Genomic DNA, 22,061 nt, shown 5'->3' with positions numbered 1-22,061 from the left:
ACTGATTGCAAAGCGCAGGCGCCGGTGATGTCACGAAAAAGAGGAGGCGGCGCCCGGAGGCAAGACGGGGGATGATGGACAGCTGCGAGGCAGTTGAGTCAGGGGGAGAAAACATACTAAATAGAGGTATGATGGGAAATTTATAAAACTCATTATTTCAGCGTTCCTAGGGATAATAAACGTAAGAGCCACCTTCACAAAATGCAGCCTTAGTGCTGCTGAAGGTGGCTCTTTTACTTTAATAGGCCCTGGGGGGGACAGGTTCCCTTTAAGTAAAGCATGGCTTTCTCTGGTATACATCATTGCATTACTGATATCAAGGCATCATTTTAGTCAGCTTCCTATGGCCCCAATGCCCATATAGACGGCTTAGGAGGGTTGATCCTATAGACAAGATTCCCTTTAATCCATTACTTAACACAAGTTTTTGCATATTTCGGTGACTACAAAAGGACTTAAATAAATATTAATTCAGGACGGATTTATTTTCCAATCATTCTGTGCAATGGACTAGAAGCATTATACAATTGGACCAATTAGTATTTACATCATATTTTTACAGTGTTAAGATTCTAATTCATCACCTTCACGACCAAGGTGCTGATTTAATTAACTGGAGCCTGGAGCAGCAGTGCAAAATTGTGATTGGAGTGTATTGATAGTGATAAGGCAACCCACCCAAAATACTCATTAACACTCGTCATCTCTGGAATAAACAACTTGCTATGCAGCAAAAAATCTACTATTACAAGTCGAAAAGGTAGTCACATACAAAAGAAAAAAAAAAAAGAAAAGGGAAGTAACGACTGACTAATACAATGATGGGACTATCAGCTTTGCAGTCTCCATTAGGTAGCCTTCTTGTGCCTAATTGGTATAGACAGCAGTAGCATGCGGCACCACTTAGGTCACCTTCACATGTTCAGTATTTGGTCAATATGTTGTGACGTGCTTTTATTATAGTTTTCCTCTGACTGTTCCACTCCTGGTTTTGGCTGACAAATACTGAACATGTGAACGTGGCTTTAGTGTTTAGAACTTAGAATTCACATGCAATGGACAAACATCAGCACAGAAGTTCAAATCTACCTTATAGATTGCTGTGGATTTCAATCATTGTAGGAAAGTGCTGAAAAATAAACATGTAGGATCTTAAAGGATAACTCCAGAAAAAAAAAATCACGTTATCCCCTAGGATAGAGGACAACCCTCTCATCGCTGGGACCCCCGGGTGTTCATGCTAGACTTTTGCTCCATCTATTGTCTATTGGACTTCTGGAAATAACCAAGTGTTGAGCTCCGCTTTCTTAAGGAGTCCCAATGATTTGAGACAAGGCCAAGCATGCACACCACCCCTATATAAAGAACAGAGCTAAAGCCTTATTCCCTACAGATAAGGGAACCTTGCTCCATTTTATTCTGAATTACCCTTTAAAAGTTATTGGATACAATGCAGATTATTTGTATCCTATTTCAGACATTTTTCCTACTTTCCTCTGGGAATTTACTTGCAATTCTTGGCAAAAAAGGACATACGGTATACTGCCCATGTATGTAGCTGTAGCAAATTTGGCCACACTAGATACAAGTCCCATGGGCAGTAGGTTCACATATGTTTTTTATGTGGATTTTGATTTTAACAAATCCACACTTCAAACACTTTGAAGAAATATCCTACGCCCAAACACAAGCAACGAGTCAAAAGAAAAAAAAAAAATCTGGTTCAAAAGTTAAAACCACTTTCAATCCTCTACTTCTTCATATGGAAAACTAATATATCCATTATACATATCCTTTAGTAAGAATTGGATGAAATTAGAGACTGGTGCAGACGATACAGATTTACAAAAGGTGAAACCCGCTGTGAAAAATGTGAAGTTCTCAGTGCGGATCACTTTACTCTGCAATTTTTCTCCGCAGTGTGTGGATGTGACTTTAGAAACTCATAACACGCTGGTACTGTAATATGTAATGGAAAATACACTGTATACCCAACCACTGCGAACATAACCTTAGTCCATTTTGCAGGTACTGGGGGGAGGACTCTGAATATTAACGGTTTAATGGATAAAGACTGCAAGCACTATAGCCTTCATATGAGAGATGCCACCATGTCATCCAGCACTCGGCCTTTGTCTTGTGGATGGTTGTAGACTACAGAGATGATCACAGCTCCTCAGTGTATAATGTATAAGTGAAGGATCCATCATTCTGCACTGAAGCCTTCATGCCAACAGTTAGTCCAGCTCACGTGCAGGCAGGAGATAGTGCATAGGAGAGCGTCCGAGAGCTGCTATCACATAGAACCAATTCGGCACACTCTACCCCTCATACATTCGACCGGTAGGTCACGTTCCTACAGGCCATCCTTGGCGAGGCTCCAGCTAAATAATCACCTTTAGATATTCATGAAGAAAGTGCATATACTTAAATAACATGAAATATACTGGAAGAGACACGACGCTAAACACTTAACACATCAATACTGGAGCCGGGCATACAATCAGTTAGTACATTAGTGCAATACAGTGGGACACTCTCGTGACCTGAGGACATAAGGGTAATGTCAGTTCTATCACGTTAGATCACTGCCTGGAAAATAAATGGTTAATCAACGCTTCTTGTTATTCCTCCTCAGCTAAGTATATATAATGGTGCCACAAGATTTGCAACCAGGCTTAGGCAATGTCTTAGGTAAACTGGAAAAGCAGTAAGGGAAGGGACGGGCAAAGGCAACTAGGATTACATAATACCTAAACTTTCTGCACTTCTGGCCGCTGCCAAGACGAATAGCAAAAATTTGAATGCCTAGTTACCAGTTGCAACCGAGATGGCATTCTTTCTAGTTACGCCCTGGAAGAATACAGAGCTTCTAGAGATAAAGCACTTCTTGTAGGAGGCTAACATATCAAGAAAGGATATGAACACTGGTGTATTGTCCTGAACCTGCCTACTAGAATGCTACGGATGGTTTGGTCACATGTGTGTCCAGAAATCTACTTGTTTACACATCAAGTTGTAGATCTCTCTGTACCCTCGAGAAAACGTTTCCGTCCTTCATTGACACAAGTTTTTCTAACTACATAAAAAACTGTCCAATGGGCGGTAGCATTCCATGAAGTAATCAGTTTGGACATCGGTGGTCCCAAAGCCAGAGATGAACTATCCAACAGCAATTTTTTTCAAAATGGATGATGAGAAGCCTATAGCTGGGAATGCCAACTATTGTGGGCGGATCTTTTCACAATGCCTGATCCGCAGTGGAATGTCGCTGATGAGATTCTTACAAGGCCTAGGGATTTAGGATGCAGCTGGTTTCCTACTCTCGATTATGCCTCTGCTTGTGACAGTCACATCAGTCAGCTTCCTTCTCCTGAGAGGTTTCCTCTTCTTCCTGTTCAGAGTTGTACGACTCGAGGCTTTGTCTGGCCATCTGATCCCTCCTCACCCGCAACCGTTCACACTTTGGGCAGTGGTCCGAACGAAAACAAGACTTATGATAACAGGCCTTACAGTCTGTAAAGTGACAAGAAAGATTTATAATGTGATTATTCATCAGCCAACAGTGAACGTCAATCAATCAAAAACCAAATGATCATCTATAAAGTAGAGAAAAATCTAGATCTCCAGGTCAAGAAAGGATGTACAGAGTTTATGCTCACACAGAAAAGGTCCATGCTTTTTGCACATATACTGGCACCCATCTGATAGCCACATACCTTCACATCTTCGGCATTTTGCCAATTCAAAAGGGAAGATGATGTCTTCACCTTGACAGAATTCACATATGAACCCTTTTGCTTGGCACAACTGGTGAGCAAGATAAGCAGACAATGGGTTAATACATTACAAAAATACTTTTCTTTAACAGATCATTGAACACTAAGGGGCTGATACATTAAGACCACCGTTGTACATATCACTCTTAATAATAGACGTGCATGAGTAAGATGCTCCCAGTTCAATAAGAGGCACATGCTACTTAATAAATCGGCACATCTTATAAGTGCTACGCGTCCCCGCAGGAGCTGGAGAAGCTTTCTGGAGTAAGTTACTCAACGAGAGTGGTGTACCTTCTCATGTATTAAATGGGCAGGATTTGTACCGCACCGTCCCTCCCATGCACCACCATTTTGCAGAATTCTGGCATAAACACCTTAATTAAACAAGTCCTAAATGTCCATTTTTGTACATGAAAAACCATACATATCCTAATACAGTACATAATATGTGGGCTAAGTGAGGTATGCGATGAGGTTGCCCTAAACTGCCAAATTAGACTTCCATGCCCTCCATCGTGTTTTGTGGAGATCTCAGGAGCCTCCAGTCACAGCCCTGCGAGCACCCACACAGCATCTTCTCCGGCCTTCACAGAGACACAAGGTCAAACCCCACCGTCCACCATCTCTGGACATCTAGTACCTTCTGCAGGCTTGACTCTAGCCACAGGCATACAGGAAAGTGAAAAATATCAAACACTACATAAAGAGATTGCTAAATGCATTACTAAGTTGCTTTGGAGGTGAGCTTTAAAGCCCATGCTCCTAGCAATAGGAGAGGGTTATCAAAAGAAATCTGACACAGTTCATCTATTAAAGGATCATCTAAGGATAAGATCCTGAATAACTTGATTACCCTGGCACCTCTTTTCCCCCCACATTGGTAAAACTCCTTAATGCACATAGATTAGACATGTTATATGCCATAGGGTATGTGCACACGTCAGGATTTCTTGCAGAAATTTCCTGAAGAAAAACAGAAATTTTCTGCAAGAAATCCGCATGCTTCTTTTCGCGTTTTTTTCCCGTTTTTTTTTTTTTTTTTAGCATTTTGCAAGCGTAATTAGCTTGCTGAATGCTAAAGTTTTCCAAGCGATCTGTAGCATCGCTTGGAAAACTGATTGACAGGTTGGTCACACTTGTCAAACATAGTGCGTGACAAGCGTGACCAACTTTTTACTATAGATGCAGCCTATGCAGCATCAATAGTAAAAAGATATGTTAAAAATAATAAAAAAAAATTAAAAAAAAAGGTTATACTCACCCTCTGATGGCCCCCGATCTCCTCAGCTGTTTTGTGTGTAGGACCTGCGATGATGTCACGGTCACATGACCGCGACGTCATCGCAGGTCCTTCACACAGAGCATCTATAGGAACGGAAGAGAGAGCATGCACCGATGAGAGGCGGGAAGACTCCGAGGCCATCAGAATGTGAGTATATCACTATTTTTTATTTTAATTCTTTTTTTTTTTAACCAATTATATGGTGCCCAGTCCGTGGAGGAGAGTCTCCCCTCCTCCACCCTGGGTACCAACCGCACACGATCTGCTTACCTAGGTCAATGCATTCCTAGGTGTGCGGAATCCCCGCGATTCCACAAATTTAATTAACATGTTGCTTTTTTTTATGCGATGCGATTTTTTCGCGGAAAAAAATGCAACATTTGCACAAGAAATACGGAATACACTGAAAATAATGGGAGGCATATGTAAGCTTTTTTTCGCGTTTTTATAGCGAAAAAAACGCAAAAAATTCTGAATGTGTGCACCTACCCATATGCCATACTGTTCCCAGTGGGGGGAGGGGGGTTGTAATTCTTGGATTTCCTCATAATTGCTAAGTGGGACTGACTTAAAATCAGACTTGTGCAGAACCTGGAGGTGAGGCAGATCACTTCTATGTGCAGCTGAATGCTAGGCAAACTGTAGTACGGCAGTCATCAGAGAGAAGACTTGAGATGCCTTCACACTACACGATGATCAGGAATGAGCGCTCCTAGGAACTCTTTTCCCGATAATCGTGCACCAAGCAAAGCACTCCTCTATCAAGTGAAATGATCTTTGGGATTGCACATCATCCAATATAAACAAGATACCTGCTGCCGAGAACAATGGCAGCCTATGGCACTGAGATCTACTGTTGATCATTCTGTGTGAATATTAAAGGGGTTGTTCAGTCTTCACCGGTATTTCTGGTGAGATCAGGCAGTCATGTGTTCACTTGTATGGGATTTGCATACCTGCATACTTCCAGTCACCTGCAGACTAGACGTGCTCAATTCACTTTTAGGGAGCGAAGCCACACACGTCTGGTCTGAATGCGACTAAAAGTATGCAAATCACACGACAACCTGCTTTCACCAGCAAAATCCGTGAATCCTGACAGTGTGAGCTCAGCATGCTGTCAGGAGTCATAACTATTCAGTCAAAGAGTGAACTGCAGATTTATTAGAAAACCAAACAAGCCCTTTAAATGCAACTTGCCTGTTTAAAAGACATAATTGAAAGAAAGCAGGGTAGCAAATATGTACCGATCGGCGATCATTTAACGTCGTAGATGGCATAATGTAAATACACCCTTAGCCTTTCATTTCCACTGAACAAAGCAGAAGACGTTGACAGCCCCTCTATAAGGTATGGCTCATCTTAGAAGTCATAAGTGTTTACCATGCATTTATCCACATGTAACGTTCCGAGTCTCACTAACTCCTTCAGCCGTGGCACCAGTTCTCCCTTCTTTATGGCCATAAGGTCGTTCAAGGAGAAGAGCTGTAGGTCTTCAGTCAGATGTCCCGGGACACTGTCATATGACTCCAGTATACTGTGATGGGAGGGAGATTCAGAAAAGGTATTAATCTTCTTTCCTTATGTTCCCGCATTCAGCACTGAAGAATAGAATTGTGGACTCACCCTTTGGCCAGTCTACAGGTTTTAAACATGTTTTTCAGGTGAACCAGTTGTATTCGTAATAGCTGTAAACAACCAATGAAAAGCCTGATTAACGAGGATGGGAAAACTACCCCTGGGCTAATGGTTCTGCATACAAGTTAGCCATGGCCACCTACCCGGACTTGCTCCAGAGCCTTCACCTTCTTGTACATTGCATTGTTGATATCCTGCAGATTAAAGAGTGGGTCGCTCCAGATCTTGGTGAGAAGGTCTTTGGAGAAGTTACTGACATAATATCTGCTGAAGTCCCATTTTCGTAAAATTCTGCCAGGGATAACCGACTGGGCATTCTCATGGCAACACTGGCAGAAATACTTACCCAGGTACTCACAGTACCGGAGCCTTTTAATGTAATCTGTTGGGATCAATAGAGAGAATTACACACCTCCACTATACCACTTACATGGCACCAATAGGAGCGAATCATAAAGGCCCCCCATACACATTAGATGACTCTCGGCTAAACGAAGCTTCAACCGATTGTTCTGCCGACAGCCATCTCAGCTGGCTCTCCCAAACAGAGCGGTCCTCGTTCAACTTCAGTCGCTGTTGTGTTCTCCAGAAGAACAATGCCATCAATAGTCCGAAATTGAGCATATATAATTGACATCACTCCCGACCTTCAGTTGGCTGGTGCCTCCATACACAATAGATGGTCAGTCGAACCCCTTGATATTGGTTGGTTCGGCCGACATTAGTCTAAAGTGTATGGAGGCCATAAGACTTTGCTAGAAATGTTGTAGTTGATCAAGAGAACGAAATAAAAAGGTAGGGACATTACATGCCACTTACCAGGCTCAATTCTAATGCCACAGCCAGCACATCTGTAATTTTGCTTTGTGACTGCCACTTTTTTCCTGGTAAAATAGAACACTAGATGTGAGTGATGGCACAGGGTAAAGACCACTCTAATTTTCTAGGCTATCCACAATTTGTAAATTACGTAGGAGCTGTGTGGATATTGAAGATGATCTGTGGCCTTGGAGGTGCCCATTCCAAATTGCCACGAACACGAATTCGCAACTTGTAGATGTCAGCATGTTCTCCATCATCCGGTGAAATTGGCATGGAATCCGGGATTGGCAGGAGCTAAAGATGGAGCAGCACTTCTTAATAAAGAACAAGAATATTCATACGCAGCACAATGCAGAAGCTCACTCCACATCAGATCTAAGAGGTTCACCAAACTTACACCTCCATAAGAACCTCTATATCTGCTAGATCCTGGCACGTCATACACCGCTGTATCTGCTAGATCCTGGCACGTCATACACCGCTGTATCTGCTAGTTCCTGGCACGTCATACACCGCTGTATCTGCTAGATCCTGGCACGTCATACACCGCTATATCGGCTAGATCCTGGCACGTCATACACCGCTGTATCTGCTAGATCCTGGCATGTCATACACCACTGTATCTGCTAGTTCCTGGCACGTCATACACCGCTGTATCTGCTAGTTCCTGGCACGTCATACACCACTGTACCTGCTAGATCCTGGCATGTCATACACCGCTGTATCTACTAGATCCTGGCACGTCATACACCGCTGTATCTGCTAGTTCCTGGCACGTCATACACCGCTGTATCTGCTAGATCCTGGCACGTCATACACCGCTATATCGGCTAGATCCTGGCACGTCATACACCGCTGTATCTGCTAGATCCTGGCATGTCATACACCACTGTATCTGCTAGATCCTGGCATGTCATACACCGCTGTATCTGCTAGTTCCTGGCACGTCATACACCGCTGTATCTGCTAGTTCCTGGCACGTCATACACCACTGTACCTGCTAGATCCTGGCATGTCATACACCGCTGTATCTACTAGATCCTGGCACGTCATACACCGCTGTATCTGCTAGATCAGGGGTCTCCAACTCCAGGCCTCGAGGGCCGCCAACAGTGCAGGTTTTCAGGATTTCTTTAGTATTGCATCGGTGGTAATGTGATCATCTGCACAGGTGATGATTCCAACCCCTGTGCAATACTAAGGAAATCCTGAAAACCTGCACTGTTGGCGGCCCTCGAGACCTGGAGTTGGGGACCACTGTGCTAGATCCTGGCACGTCATACGCCGCTGTATCTGCTAGATCTTGGCATGCCATACAATCCTGTATCTGCTAGATCCTGGCACTTAAATACACCACTGTATCTGCTACATCCTGGCACATACAAGCCTCAGTTTTCTATCAAAATGTTTTTTTGAAAGTTTTCAGAGAGCCTAAAAAAATGAAGGACTGGACTCCAACAGGTGGGGGCAAGAACAACTATACCAATGATATGCCATAATTCCAGCTCACCTTATGACCGACCTGTATACACCATGCACAAAGTACTTGATAAGGTCACAAGAAATTAAAGTCACATTTCAGTCATGAATAACATTTAATACGTAGAAAATCAACCAATTATAGTTATATATTTCTTTCCCCTATAGGTCTCCCTGATGTGCTGGAGTCTATATAGTGAGGTTATCGGCAAGACAGAGTGCATTTCTTGTGGCTACGATGTATTTGGTAGTTTACTTTATGCGAGGGATCTCCAGGGCTTTTAATCCTTACCTTCTGAGGAGCGTCATGTTCTGGAACCAGCCAGTCCAGCTCAGAGGCCGCGGGCAGCTGCATGCCCTCAAACTGTTTCAGTAGGCCCATGGCCACGGCTTCAGCAGAATTGGAGTGAAGGAAGGAGTAAGATCTGAGATTAAATGAAAGAGGAAGTCAATATAGGCCTTGTGCATTAAAAGGTTTATGGTCTGAACGATTTATTTCAGAAGTATTGCATACACTTGTTCCAAGTCTCGTAGCTTTAGTCATTTAACAAGCATCACTTATACTCACATGGAAACAGCCAATTTGGTGATGTTTAATTAGTAAATCAATGTGCTTCCTTATAACACTCACCCTATGGCTAGAGATAGCTCAAAACCTATATTAAAACTATAATATAGCACACAGAGAAATGTATGGGATTAGCTAGTAAAATAAGTTATCAATCTGACACAAGGAATAATACAATGATAAATGTATGTACATGTGTATCGCACAGTAATGTCTCTCCCAGTGTACCTAAGCAATGATCCAACAGATGTATATTAACATAAGTACAATAATATGTTAACAGAATCCAGGCACTGAATGCTAAATAAGAATTGTAACTATAGAAGAGGATACGGAGCATAAAAGGTAAAAATAGAAAAAGAAGCCATAGTGTGAAACGCAAATCAGGGAGTTCGGTGGTAACTACTGTGTGCTTATTTTTATCCTTTTATGCTCAGTATCTTCTTTCATGGTTCCAATTCTGATTCAGCTTTCAGTTGTGTCTGTATGCTATTAACATATTATTGGAAATCAATCATTGCACTAAAGGCCCCTTCACATTAAGCGACGCTGCAGCGATACCGACAACGATCCGGATCGCTGCAGCGTCGCTGTTTGGTCGCTGGAGAGCTGTCACACAGACCGCTCTCCAGCGACCAACGATGCCGGTAACCAGGGTAAACATCGGGTAACTAAGCGCAGGGCCGCGCTTAGTAACCCGATGTTTACCCTGGATACCATGCTAAAAGTAAAAAAAAACAAACACTAGATACTTACCTACAGCCGTCTGTCCTCCAGCGCTGCGCTCTGCTTCTCTGCTCTCCTCCTGTACTGTCTGTGAGCCGGAAAGCAGAGCGGTGACGTCACCGCTCTGCTTTCCGGCTCACAGCCAGTACAGGAGGAGAGCAGAGCGCAGCGCTGGAGGACAGACAGCGGTAGATAAGTATCTAGTGTTTGTTTTTTTTTACTTTTAGCATGGTAACCAGGGTAAACATCGGGTTACTAAGCGCGGCCCTGCGCTTAGTTACCCGATGTTTACCCTGGTTACCAGTGAAGACATCGCTGGATCGGTGTCACACACGCCGATCCAGCGATGTCTCCAGGGAGTCCAGCGACCAAATAAAGTTCTGGACTTTGTTCAGCGACCAACGATCTCCCAGCAGGGGCCTGATCGTTGGTCGCTGTCACACAGAACGATTTCATTAACGATATCGTTGCTACGTCACAAATAGCAACGATATCGTTAACAATATCGTTATGTGTGAAGGTACCTTTATATTAATGTACATCTGTTGGATCTACTACGAACTCCATTGAATCTGTGTGTCTATATACACTGCTAAAAAACAATAAAGGGAACATGTAAACAACACAATGTAACTAAGTCAATCACACTTCTGTGAAATCAACCTGTCCAGTTATGAAGCAACACCGATTGTGAATCAATTTCTCCTGCTGTTGTGCAAACAGAAGAGAACACAGGTAGAAATGATAGGCAATTAGCAAAACAACCCCTACGAAGGAGTCGTTCTTCAGGGGGCGACCACAGACCATTTTCTCTGTTCTCATCCTTTTTGGCTGCTTTGGTCACTTTTGCATTTTGTCATTGTTCTCACCCCTAGAGGTTCTGTACAGTAGAATGAGGTGGTGTCTACAGCCCACAGAAGTGGCTCAGGTAGTGCAGCTCATCCAGGATGGCACGTCAATGTGAGCTGTGACAAGAAGGGTAGCTGTGTCTGTAAGCACAGTGTTCAAAGAATGGAGCAGATACCAGGAGACAGGCCAGTACATCAGGACACGTGGAGGGGGCAGTAGGATAGAAACAACCCAGGAGCAGGACCGCTACCTCCTCTTTTGTGCAAAGAGGAACAGGTGGAGCAGTGCCAGAGCCAATACAAATAAAGCCATATACCAATCCATAATGAATGGCAAAAGACCCTGACATGTAGAAGCCTGGGGGCTAAATAGACATGACAAGACACAAAAGGACACCAAACTGTATATGGACGTGGGAGAGGGACCCCAAATAAGATAAGAGCAGGCTCACACTGAACACATGTGACAGAGTCTTAAGACATCGTGGAGAAGGTTCTGCTGCCTGCAATATCCTCCAGCATGACCAGTTTAGCAGTGGCTCAGTAATGGTGTGGGGTGGCATTTCTTTGGAGGGCTACACAGCCCTCCATGTGCTCGCCAAAGGTTGCCTGACTGCCATTAGGTACCGAGATGAGATCCTCAGACCCCTTGTGAGACCATATGCTGGTGCGGTTAGCCCTGGGTTCCTCCTAATGTAGGGCAATGCCAGACCTCATGTGGCTGGAGTGTGTCAGTAGTTCCTGCAAGATGAAGGCATTGAAGCTATGGACTGGTCCACCCATTCCCCAGACCTGAATCCGATTGAGCACATCTGGGACACCATGTCTCGCACCATCCACCAACGTCACGTTGCACCACAGACTGTCCAGGAGTTAGCGGATGCTTTAGTCCAGGTCTGGGAGGAGATCCCTCAGGAGACCATCCTCCGCCTCATCAGGAGCATTCCCAGGCATTGTAGGGAGGTCATACAGGCACTTGGTGGCCACACACACTACTGGGCATCATTTCCTTGTTTTGAGGCATTTCCACTGAAGTTGGATCAGCCTGTAACTTCATTAAATTATGAGCATGGTTCCAAATTCAGACCTTCATGGGATATTAGTTGTGATTTAATTGATAATTTTTATGTTTTATTTGTTCTCAACGCATTCCACTATGTAATGAATAAAGATTTGTAACTGGAATATTTCATTTAGTGATATCTAGGATGGGGATTTTAGTATTCCCTTTATTTTCTGACAAGTGTAGCATCATTGCTTAGGTACACTGGTGTTTTTAACCAACCCACTAGCGGGAGACATTACTGTGAGATACACATATACATAGATTTATCATTGTCTTATTCCTTTTGTCAGGTTGATAACTTATTTTACTAGCTAACGCCATACATTTCTCTGTGGGCTACACAAACCCGTTTATGGGCCTGAGTGGCACGAAACGGCCGTCGTTTGGACCAGTACACCCTGCTGTATATGCACCCCGAGCCGTGAAGATTTATTGCAATAAAGAGTTACCTGCTTTTGAAGATTGGTGAGTGCTGCCGACTCCTTCCCGCTCATGGTTTGTACTTGCTTGTTTTCTTGGTTAAGCACCCGAGATCAGGTGACCAGCTCTCGCTGATGGCCAATGTGTTCATTGAATAAGTGCTTTGGTGGTGCGGTCAGCTGTTCCCTTTGTGATGACCATACGTTACATTTTTAATATATCTTCTGAGATCTCTCTAGCCATAGAGTGAGTGTTATAAGGAAGCACATTGATTTACTAATTAAATATCACCAGGATATTTGTCTCTGCGGTTAACTTAACTAATTGTATTTTTTGTATATATGTTTAATAAATATTGATTACTATATACTAATTCTGATCAGAGGAGTTATTTAGCATTGGCTGTGTGTCCATTTTGTATACTGTTACTAATATGTATGATACATTTTGGGAATTCATACTCACATGGCCTCGGAGCTTTGCTGACAGATTGAGGACTTCTTAATATTGGCATCTGGATAAGAGGAGAAAACCACAATGATAAATGCAGTATATTATCCAGCTGACAGTATAGGCCTATGGAAATAAATGCACTTTAAGAATGTGTGTAATTTCAAGAGCGACGCCATAACAGTCGTACGCAGCCAAACCGCACTCACGTGAAGTGGCCGAAGGCTACAGGACAGAAGGGGACGCCCCAATTTACCAGCAGAACTGTGAAGACTTTGTCCCCCATATTGGGCAGCTGCAGCGTACAATACTAGCCTTAAGGCTTGGCAGGTCCAGATATTGATGTGAATAAAGCAGGCCATAAGCTTCAGCTGAAGAGTAAGCCTACAATTACGCAGCCTTGTAACATGTCCCAGCGCTGTCTGTTTTTTTCTTGGCCAGCACACGGATCCATAGAGCTTTACTGATCCATACGTCAGTTTTAAAACGTTCTGTGAGACTCAACAGGTCCTGTTCTCATCTGCTTTGCTGATCAGACTCGGCCATTAAATATACATAAAACAGATGAAACACAGCAGACAGACATTGCACTGCAAGGTTCCAAACTTGTTCATGGATCTATTGTTAGGAGTTGGTGTATAAACAAAGTATAGGCAATGGAGAACACCGATGGGTTACTTCTGCGCTGCCGGAGGACGAAGAATGACGGATGGCAATCTAAATAGTAAGCGGTTTATCCATCAACGGCTTTGGAAGCATATAGAATCTTCATGAAATGAAAGCTGTCCTGATGAGGAAGCTGTATGCTGCGAAACGCGTTGATGAATAAACCGCTTACTATGTAGATTAGCATCCGTCATTATTATTAAGTAAGCCATCTGACTTTTCCATCGCCTATGCTCTATTCCCTCGTGGATCTGCGGCAGGCTCAGGAGCTTTTAGTGGTGTGGTGGGGTGTACACAACCCAAACCTCCACATCCGATTTCACAGATATGACCCCATGTGCACTTTGTCTCCTAGTCTCTCTTGGACAGTATAAATAAAAGCTCAGTTTAGCAAATTCAGTTTTTAAAAAATGGATGAGAAAAAAACAGATGTAAAGTGGATGTGGTGTGAAAGAAAAAAGGTCCATTTCTCAGGGATGTAAAGGTAAGCATGGATACAATCAGAATCATCCCTGGGCACAAAGTGCATTTTAGCTTTAGTCCAAATCCCAGGTGTAACTCCGTCTAGGAAAGCCACAGCCAGATTGCCCCATAATGGCGTTAATCAGCCGTGCAGTTTAGCCACAAATTACAACACGTTTGATTAGATTGAAAAAAATTAAAAAAATACCCAACCACACAGAACGCTCTATAGGACAGTGCGTGTGCTGGGGGGGGTCACACAGAGCCACTGCAGACTTAGCAGTTTACACCGGACTATCCCTTTTACAGGATGTCATTGCTTCCAGGCCCTGCGCAGACCACTGAGGGGTCTGGGCTACAGAGGTAAGAAAGGGCGAGGATGGCTCAACTTATTTTAACTCTTTAACGTAAAGTGACGGATATATCCGACATTGGACACCTCCCCCGTTTGGTGCGGGTTCCAGCGATGAGCCCGCACCTTTTTCGACACAGGACAGCTGATCGCAATCGCAATCCACCCGCAGCTGTTAACATGTTAAATGCCACTGTCAAACTCTGACAGCGGCATATAACATGCACGTGTATGAAGCGAGTCATTAACCCCGCCCAGCGGCGCCCGTGTCACACGACCGCAGGTTGCAGATGGGTTGGCATGACAACCCGGGGTCTGCAGGAGCCACTGTGGTTGTCATAGCTGGATAGCTATGAGTGCCGTCCAGCGGTCGGCACTAATAGCAAGTGAGCATTTCTGCTACATAGAGCCGGGCTGCAGCCATGCTCTAGGCAGAGGAAGGGATCGGGTGATCGCAGCTTCTAGTCTCCCATGGAGATTATTATTATTATTATATAGCACCATTAATTCCATGCTGCTGTATATGAGAAAGGGGTTACATACAGAGTTATAGATATAATTTACAGTAAACAAATTTACAGTGACAGACTGGTACAGAGGGGAGAGGACCCTGTCTTTGCGGACTACATTCTACAGGACTATTGAAGCAAGTTTTAAAAAAAAAAAAAGTTTTTAAAAATATTAAAAAATAAAAATAAAAAAATATAAAAAGTTCAAATCACCCCGCTTTTTCCCCATTCAAAACAAAATAAAATAATTTAAAAAAAAAAACAAATACACATATTTGGTATTGCCGCAGTCAGGATCGCCCGATCTATAAATATATAAAAAGAATCTGATTGATAAACAGCGTAGCGAGAAAAAAAAAATCAAAACGCCAGAATTAAGTTTTTTTTTGGTTGCCGCAACATTGCGTTAAAATACAATAACGGGCGATCAAAAGAACGTATCTGCACCAAAATGGTATCATTAAAATCATTAGCTCGGTGTGTACAAAATAAGCCCTCACCCAACCCGAGATCACGAAAAATGGAGACGCTACAGGTCTTGGAAAATGGTGTCTTTTTTTTTTTTAATTTTACAAACGTCAGATTTTTTTTTTCACCACTTACCGTATTTTTATGAGACACTTTTTTTCCCCCCCAAGATTGGTGGGGAAAATGGGGGTTGAACTTATAATGCGGATGTACCTTACTGGCCGCGGTGGAGCAGGGTCGCTGCTGGAGGAGGAAATAGTGGAGCGTTGTTTCAGGCCGCAGGCTGGGATGAGGGGGTTTTCAGACATGCGGCACGCCTCTGCGGGTGTTCGGTGCTGAGGGGGCTCTGCCGACATTTTGTGAAAGCCCAGAGCCCCGCAGTTATATGGTTTCCTTTGAGGTGGACTCCAGGAAAATGGCTGTCGGGGAGGCGCATGCCCACATGGAGATCTCGGCATCAAGATCTCGGAAGATGAGATTTCAGTGCTGAGATCTCATCTCCCGAGATCTTGGTGCTGGCTCATCACTAGAAACCATGTGTCTGCGGGGGCTCTGGGCTTTCACAAAATGTCGGCAGAGCCCCCGCAGCACCGAACAACCGCATGTCTGAAAACCCCCTCATCCCAGCCTGTGGCCTGCAACAACGCTCCATTCTTTCTTCCTCCAGCAGCGACCCTGGGACTCTACTTCACCGCAGCCACCACCCCGGCAAGCAATAAGACGCATGGATTATAAGAAGCACCACCACATATATATTTTTTTTTTTTAAATAAAAAAGTTTTTTTTCCCACTTATCTCCTCAAAATTTGGGTTGCATTTTATAATCCAGTGTGTCTAATAATCCGCAAAATATGGTAAATTAAAATAAACACCTAGACCTGATTGGTGTCTGTGAACTCGTAGTGACCTGGAAAATCATAATGGCAGGTCAGTTTTAACATTTAGTGAACATGGTAAAAAAAAAAATCCAAAAAAATAATTGTGGAATTGCGCTTTTGCAATTTCACGGCACTTGGAATTTTTTTCCGTTTTCCAGTACACGATATGGTAAAAATCAATGGTGCCATTCAAAAGTACAACTCGTCCCATAAAAAACAAGCCCCCACATGGCCATAATGATGGAAAAATAAAAAGAATTATCGCCGTGGGAAGAAGGGGAGCAAAAAACAGAAACGCAAAAACGTAAATACCTCTGGTCTTGAGGGGTTAAAAGCATCCTCGCAGTTTTTTTTTTTTTTACCTGTCGGACAACCCGTTTTAATCCTGCTGTAGCACTGCGGAGCAGTTTTATCCTGCTGTAGTTGCTGACTATTTACCTCTGACTTCAGTTTGAGGCATCTCATCTACAGAGCCAGCATCGGACGGATGTGTGGAGTCCTGCGAACTCATCTGGGAACTGCTGTCCGTCACATTAAAGCCTGGAACACACAATCATTGGAAAGTCGGATTTTATATTTTTACATTCATTTACCAGCAGGATAACATGCAGGTACAGCCCCGACTTAGATAAGGGTGGGCTTACACTACAAAACTGTCACCGTTACACCACCACCTACACTTGCTGATCTTTAATACCAGACAGGCTGACTGCTTATGATGAGCACAGAACAATCAATAATAGATCGTTCTGTGCACAGGCAGTTATTGTTCTCGGCAGCACATCCTGTTTACACAGGATGATGTGCTGCTGAGAACAATGATTTTTTGGAATGGTCATTTCACCTGCAAGTTCCAAGGAACAGATCATTCCTGACAACCGTCCAGTGTAAATGCACCCAGACTATTGTCAGATCTGACAGAGGTCACTATCTTACGCTTCTTACACGTGTTTACATGAAAACATTTTAATACAACTAGAAAGATTTTCCTAAAATCACATTATCAATTGTTCTCGCAGGCATAACTGCATGTAGTAAGTCCGCATTAGGCAAGTTTGTATGGTGAGAACACTGGCAGGAGGCCCGGTACCGCACCTTCATAATGGCCATGTAAACCGGCTGTTACTTACTGCTCGACGGATCATCGTTAATGGGCATCTTCCCAGTTCGGATCTGTTGACGGCGCAGACGGATCTTCTTTTTTAGTTCTCGGATCTCCCGGTCACTGTCCTCTTCCTCCTCCTGCAGCTGACGGATCCTCATGTTACATTTCATCAGCTCAATAGCCGCAATCAGAGACTCGGATATGCTGAAGTGGGCATTCTCCTGTACCAAGAGAACAGCTTGTGTAAGATAATGGTCTGCCTAATGAATTAAAAGGCGTCATCTTACCCCAGACATCACCTGAAATAAGTCTCCATACTTTCCGTAAATACATGATTGGGTGGAGGTTATCTGCCAATACTGGCTGGGTGTCCTTCGCTAGGTCTACCAGCTGGTCAGTAATAAGGTGCATACCCTGTACTCTGCGGGTGCAGCTTCCTTCCCTCCCGCTTCTCCTTCTGAGACAGGGCCACCTGTAGTGGTCACATGGCAGTCATGTGTCACCAGGCTAAATGTCCATCCTCCACTCATGTGTCACCAGGCTAAATGTCTATCCTCCACTCATACGGCGCCAGGCTAAATGTCCATCCTCCACTCATGTGGCGCCAGGCTAAATGTCAATCCTCCACTCATGTGGCGCCAGGCTAAATGTCCATCCTCCACTCATATGGCGACAGGCTAAATGTCCATCCTCCACTCATATGCCGACAGGCTAAATGTCCATCCTCCACTCATATGCCGACAAGCTAAATGTCCATCCTCCCCTCATACGCCGACAGGCTAAATGTCCATCCTCCACTCATATGCCGACAGGCTAAATGTCCATGCTCCACTCATACGGCACCAGGTTAAATGTCCATCCTCCACTCATACGGCACCAGGCTAAATGTCCATCCTCCACTCATGTGGCGCCAGGCTAAATGTCCATCCTCCACTCATATGCCGACAGGCTAAATGTCCATCCTCCACTCATATGCCGACAGGCTAAATGTCCATGCTCCACTCATACGGCACCGGGTTAAATGTCCATCCTCCACTCATGTGTCACAAGGCTAAAATTCCATCCTCCACTCATACGGCGCCAGGCTAAATGTCCATCCTCCACTCATACGGCGCCAGGCTAAATGTCCATCCTCCACTCATGTATCACCAGGCTAAATGTCCATCCTCCACTCATACGGCGCCGGGCTAAATGTCCATCCTCCACTCACGTGTCACCAGGCTAAATGTCCATCCTCCACTCATATGGCGACAGGCTAAATGTCCATCCTCCAATCATATGGCCCAGGCTAAATGACCATCCTCCAATCATATGGCCCAGGCTAAATGTCCATCCTCCACTCATGTGTCACCAGGCTAAATGTCCATCCTCCACTCATATGGCGACAGGCTAAATGTCCATCCTCCACTCATATCGCGACAGGCTAAATGTCCATCCTCCAATCATATTGCCCAGGCTAAATGACCATCCTCAAATCATATGGCCCAGGCTAAATGTCCATCCTCCACTCATGTGTCACCAGGCTAAATGTCTATCCTCCACTCATGTGTCACCAGGCTAAATGTCCATCCTCCACTCATATGGCGACAGGCTAAATGTCCATCCTCCACTCATATGGCGACAGGCTAAATGACCATGCTCCAATCATATGGCCCAGGCTAAATGTCCATCCTCTACTAGGGGAGGAAATCAGGTGGATGAGAGAGTAAACAGGTGAGAGCAAGTAATTATTTTTTTTAAATTACTGCAAGTGCTGTAAAGTTGTACGATGTGTTTATTTGGCCATTTTTACAATTAAAAAGCTTTAGAAATAAATTATACAAATAATAAAGAGCTCTTAGTAGTTTATACCTTTTAATGACCAAGTGAATAGGGGATGTAAACTGGCAACGTTTCGTAACTACTCAGGTCTATTCATCAGGCACAATCTAGTCTGAACAGACACATAATTATATGCTTCAGGACATAGAATAGTGCCGTAATAAGGAAAGTGACGTGAGCAGAACTAAATGTGGGAAGGGGAGAAACAGTTGTGGCGGTAAATATTGATGAAATTTATATTAATGTTTTATGGTCTGCTGAGGTCTGGTCCATGGTTGTGATGGTGATGCCTTGTGAGGGCAGATAGGTGTCTTCATCAGGTATAATGTACTAAGTAGTCATCAATGCTTGCTATATATATATATATATCTTTTCAGTTAGCTATTAAAAAGGCATCAACCACTAAGGACTCAATTTTTATTACTTTTTCTAATGACTGACTAACAGAGTTAAACCGGGATTTTTGTGTACTCACCGTAAAATCCTTTTCTCCGAGCCAATCATTGGGGGACACAGGACCATGGGTGTTATGCTGCTGCCACTAGGAGGACACTAAGTAATACAAAAAAAAGCTCCTCCCCTGCAGTATACACCCTCCTGCTGGCTCCAAGTGAACCAGTTCGGTAACAAAGCAGTAGGAGCTTAACCAAGATGAACTGTGTCAAAACCAAGCCAACACAGAAAACCAAAACCGTTAGGCTAACAGGGTGGGTGCTGTGTCCCCCAATGATTGGCTCAGAGAAAAGGATTTTACGGTGAGTACACAAAAATCCCTGTTTCTCCTACGCCTCATTGGGAGGACACAGGACCATGGGACATCCTAAAGCAGTCCCTGGGTGGGGAACAATCAACTGAAATTGCTCCTTGTACCCACAGGTTACAGATGCGGCACAGCCGCCTGCAAAATTCGTCTGCCGACGGTCGCATCTGCCGAGGCCTGAGAACGAACATGGTAATGTTTTGTAAACGTATGCAAACTGGACCAGGCTGCAGCTGTGCAAACTTGTGCTGCCGAAGCTTGGTGCCGGATGGCTAAAGACGCACCCACTGACCGAGTGGAATGAGCCTTAATCTCTGCTGGGACAGGATGACCTGACTCGGTAGGATACCTGAATAGCTGAACGTATCCATTTGGCTATTGTCGCCTTGGAAGCGGGAAACCCCTTCCTTGGCCCTTCCGGGAGCACAAACAGGGCATCCGACCTGCGGAAGGACGCTGTCCGCAAGACGTATCTCTTAAGAGCTCTCACTAAATCCAGTGTGTGGAGGGCCTAAGTTCTTGATGCGATGTACTGGTGCCGGACAGAGACGGTAAGAATCTCCTAATTGAGATGAAAGGATGGGACAACTTTTGGCAAAAAGGACGGGGATGTTCTCAAAACCACCTTATCCTGAAGAAAATTCAGGAACGGAACTTGACAAGACAAAGCCGCCAGTTCTGAGACTCGTCTAATGGACGTGACCGCAACCAGGAAGGCAACCTTCCATGAAAGAAAGGACAGGGAAGCCTCCTGTAGAGGTTCGAAAGGAGCTTCTTGCAAGACTCCGAGGACCAGATTAAGGTCCCATGGTTCCAACGGCATCTTATAGGGCAGCACCCTATGGGAGACTCCCTGAACGAACGTCTTCACTTGTAATCTGTTGGCAATCCTGCGTTGGAACAGAACGGACAGGGCTGAAATCTGCCTCTTGAGAGAACTAAAGGCGAGACCCAAGTAGTCCAAACCTATTTGTAAAAATTTGAGGATGGAAGGAATGGAAAATTCAAGAGGAGAATGTCCCCGGTCGTTGCACAAGGAAAAGAAGGTTTTCCAAGTGCGATGATAAATGCGCATAGACGTAGGCTTTCTAGCGCTGATCATGGTAGAGATGACTTCCGGAGAGAAACCTGCCAGGGTTAGAACCCAGGACTCAACGGCCATGCCGTCAAACACAGGGCCTCGGAGTTCTGGTGGTAAATGGGGCCCTGTGATAGCAGGTCTGCGCGATTCGGTAGTCGCCAGGGAACATCGGCGACTAGTTGAACTAGTTCCGCGTACCACGCCCGGCGCGGCCAATCTGGCGCAATCAGGATTACCGGTACTCCCTCCGCTCTGATCTTCCTGAGGACTCTCGGCAATAAGGGGAGCGGGGGAAATATGTACGGAAGCTGAAAGTGATGCCACAGGAGTACGAGTGCATCTGCCCCGATGGCTGCCGGATCGTGGGACCGAGCTATGAAGTCGGGAACCTTGCAATTTAGCCGTGAGGCCATCAGATCCACGTCCGCAGTTCCCCAACGACAGCAGATCTGGTGGAAGATCTACGGATGGAGAGACCACTCCCCGGAGTCGAGGCCTTGACGACTGAGGAAATCTGCCTCCCAATTGTCCACTCTCGGGATGTGAACCGCAGAAATCATTGAGCGGTTTTCCTCGGCCCAACGGAGAATGTAGCCTACCTCGTTCATAGCTGCCATGCTACGGGCTAGCCCTTGTTGGTTGATTGTCAGACTGAATCCTGATGGGATGACCCGCCAGGAAGGGATGGAATTGGAGAAGAGCTAACCTGATTGCCCGAATTTCTAAGATGTTGATCGGAAGGTGTGATTCCTGAAGTGACCAGCGGCACTGAGCAGTGTGATGTAAGAACACCGCTCCCCAGCTTAGAAGACTGGCATCTGTTGTCACAACTAGCCAATGTACTGGAAGAAAATACTTCCCTTGATTCAGGGAGGACT

The 22,061-nt window shown here is 44.6% G+C and overlaps 1 protein-coding gene across 2 annotated transcripts in view; it reads right to left on the bottom strand.

The window, feature by feature from the left end:
- Positions 1-466: 466 nt before the first annotated feature.
- RUBCN (rubicon autophagy regulator) overlaps positions 467-22,061 on the bottom strand; it is a 50,345-nt gene continuing 28,750 nt past the window's right edge. For both annotated transcript variants that reach the window (XM_069727030.1, XM_069727031.1), the window contains 11 exons: positions 17,547-17,742; positions 16,855-16,956; positions 13,097-13,145; positions 9,296-9,428; positions 7,673-7,818; positions 7,522-7,586; positions 6,846-7,084; positions 6,691-6,752; positions 6,448-6,601; positions 3,720-3,810; positions 467-3,516 (listed from right to left, as the gene is read on the bottom strand). In XM_069727030.1, the coding sequence (XP_069583131.1) occupies positions 3,356-3,516; positions 3,720-3,810; positions 6,448-6,601; positions 6,691-6,752; positions 6,846-7,084; positions 7,522-7,586; positions 7,673-7,818; positions 9,296-9,428; positions 13,097-13,145; positions 16,855-16,956; positions 17,547-17,742 (1,398 nt within the window). In that variant the 3' untranslated portion in view covers positions 467-3,355. The remainder of the gene's footprint in view (positions 3,517-3,719; positions 3,811-6,447; positions 6,602-6,690; positions 6,753-6,845; positions 7,085-7,521; positions 7,587-7,672; positions 7,819-9,295; positions 9,429-13,096; positions 13,146-16,854; positions 16,957-17,546; positions 17,743-22,061) is intronic.

This window comes from Ranitomeya imitator, chromosome 5, assembly GCF_032444005.1.
Source record: "Ranitomeya imitator isolate aRanImi1 chromosome 5, aRanImi1.pri, whole genome shotgun sequence".
In the NCBI taxonomy this organism is placed as follows: domain Eukaryota; kingdom Metazoa; phylum Chordata; class Amphibia; order Anura; family Dendrobatidae; genus Ranitomeya; species Ranitomeya imitator.
This window is presented reverse-complemented; position numbering and strand designations above follow the sequence as displayed.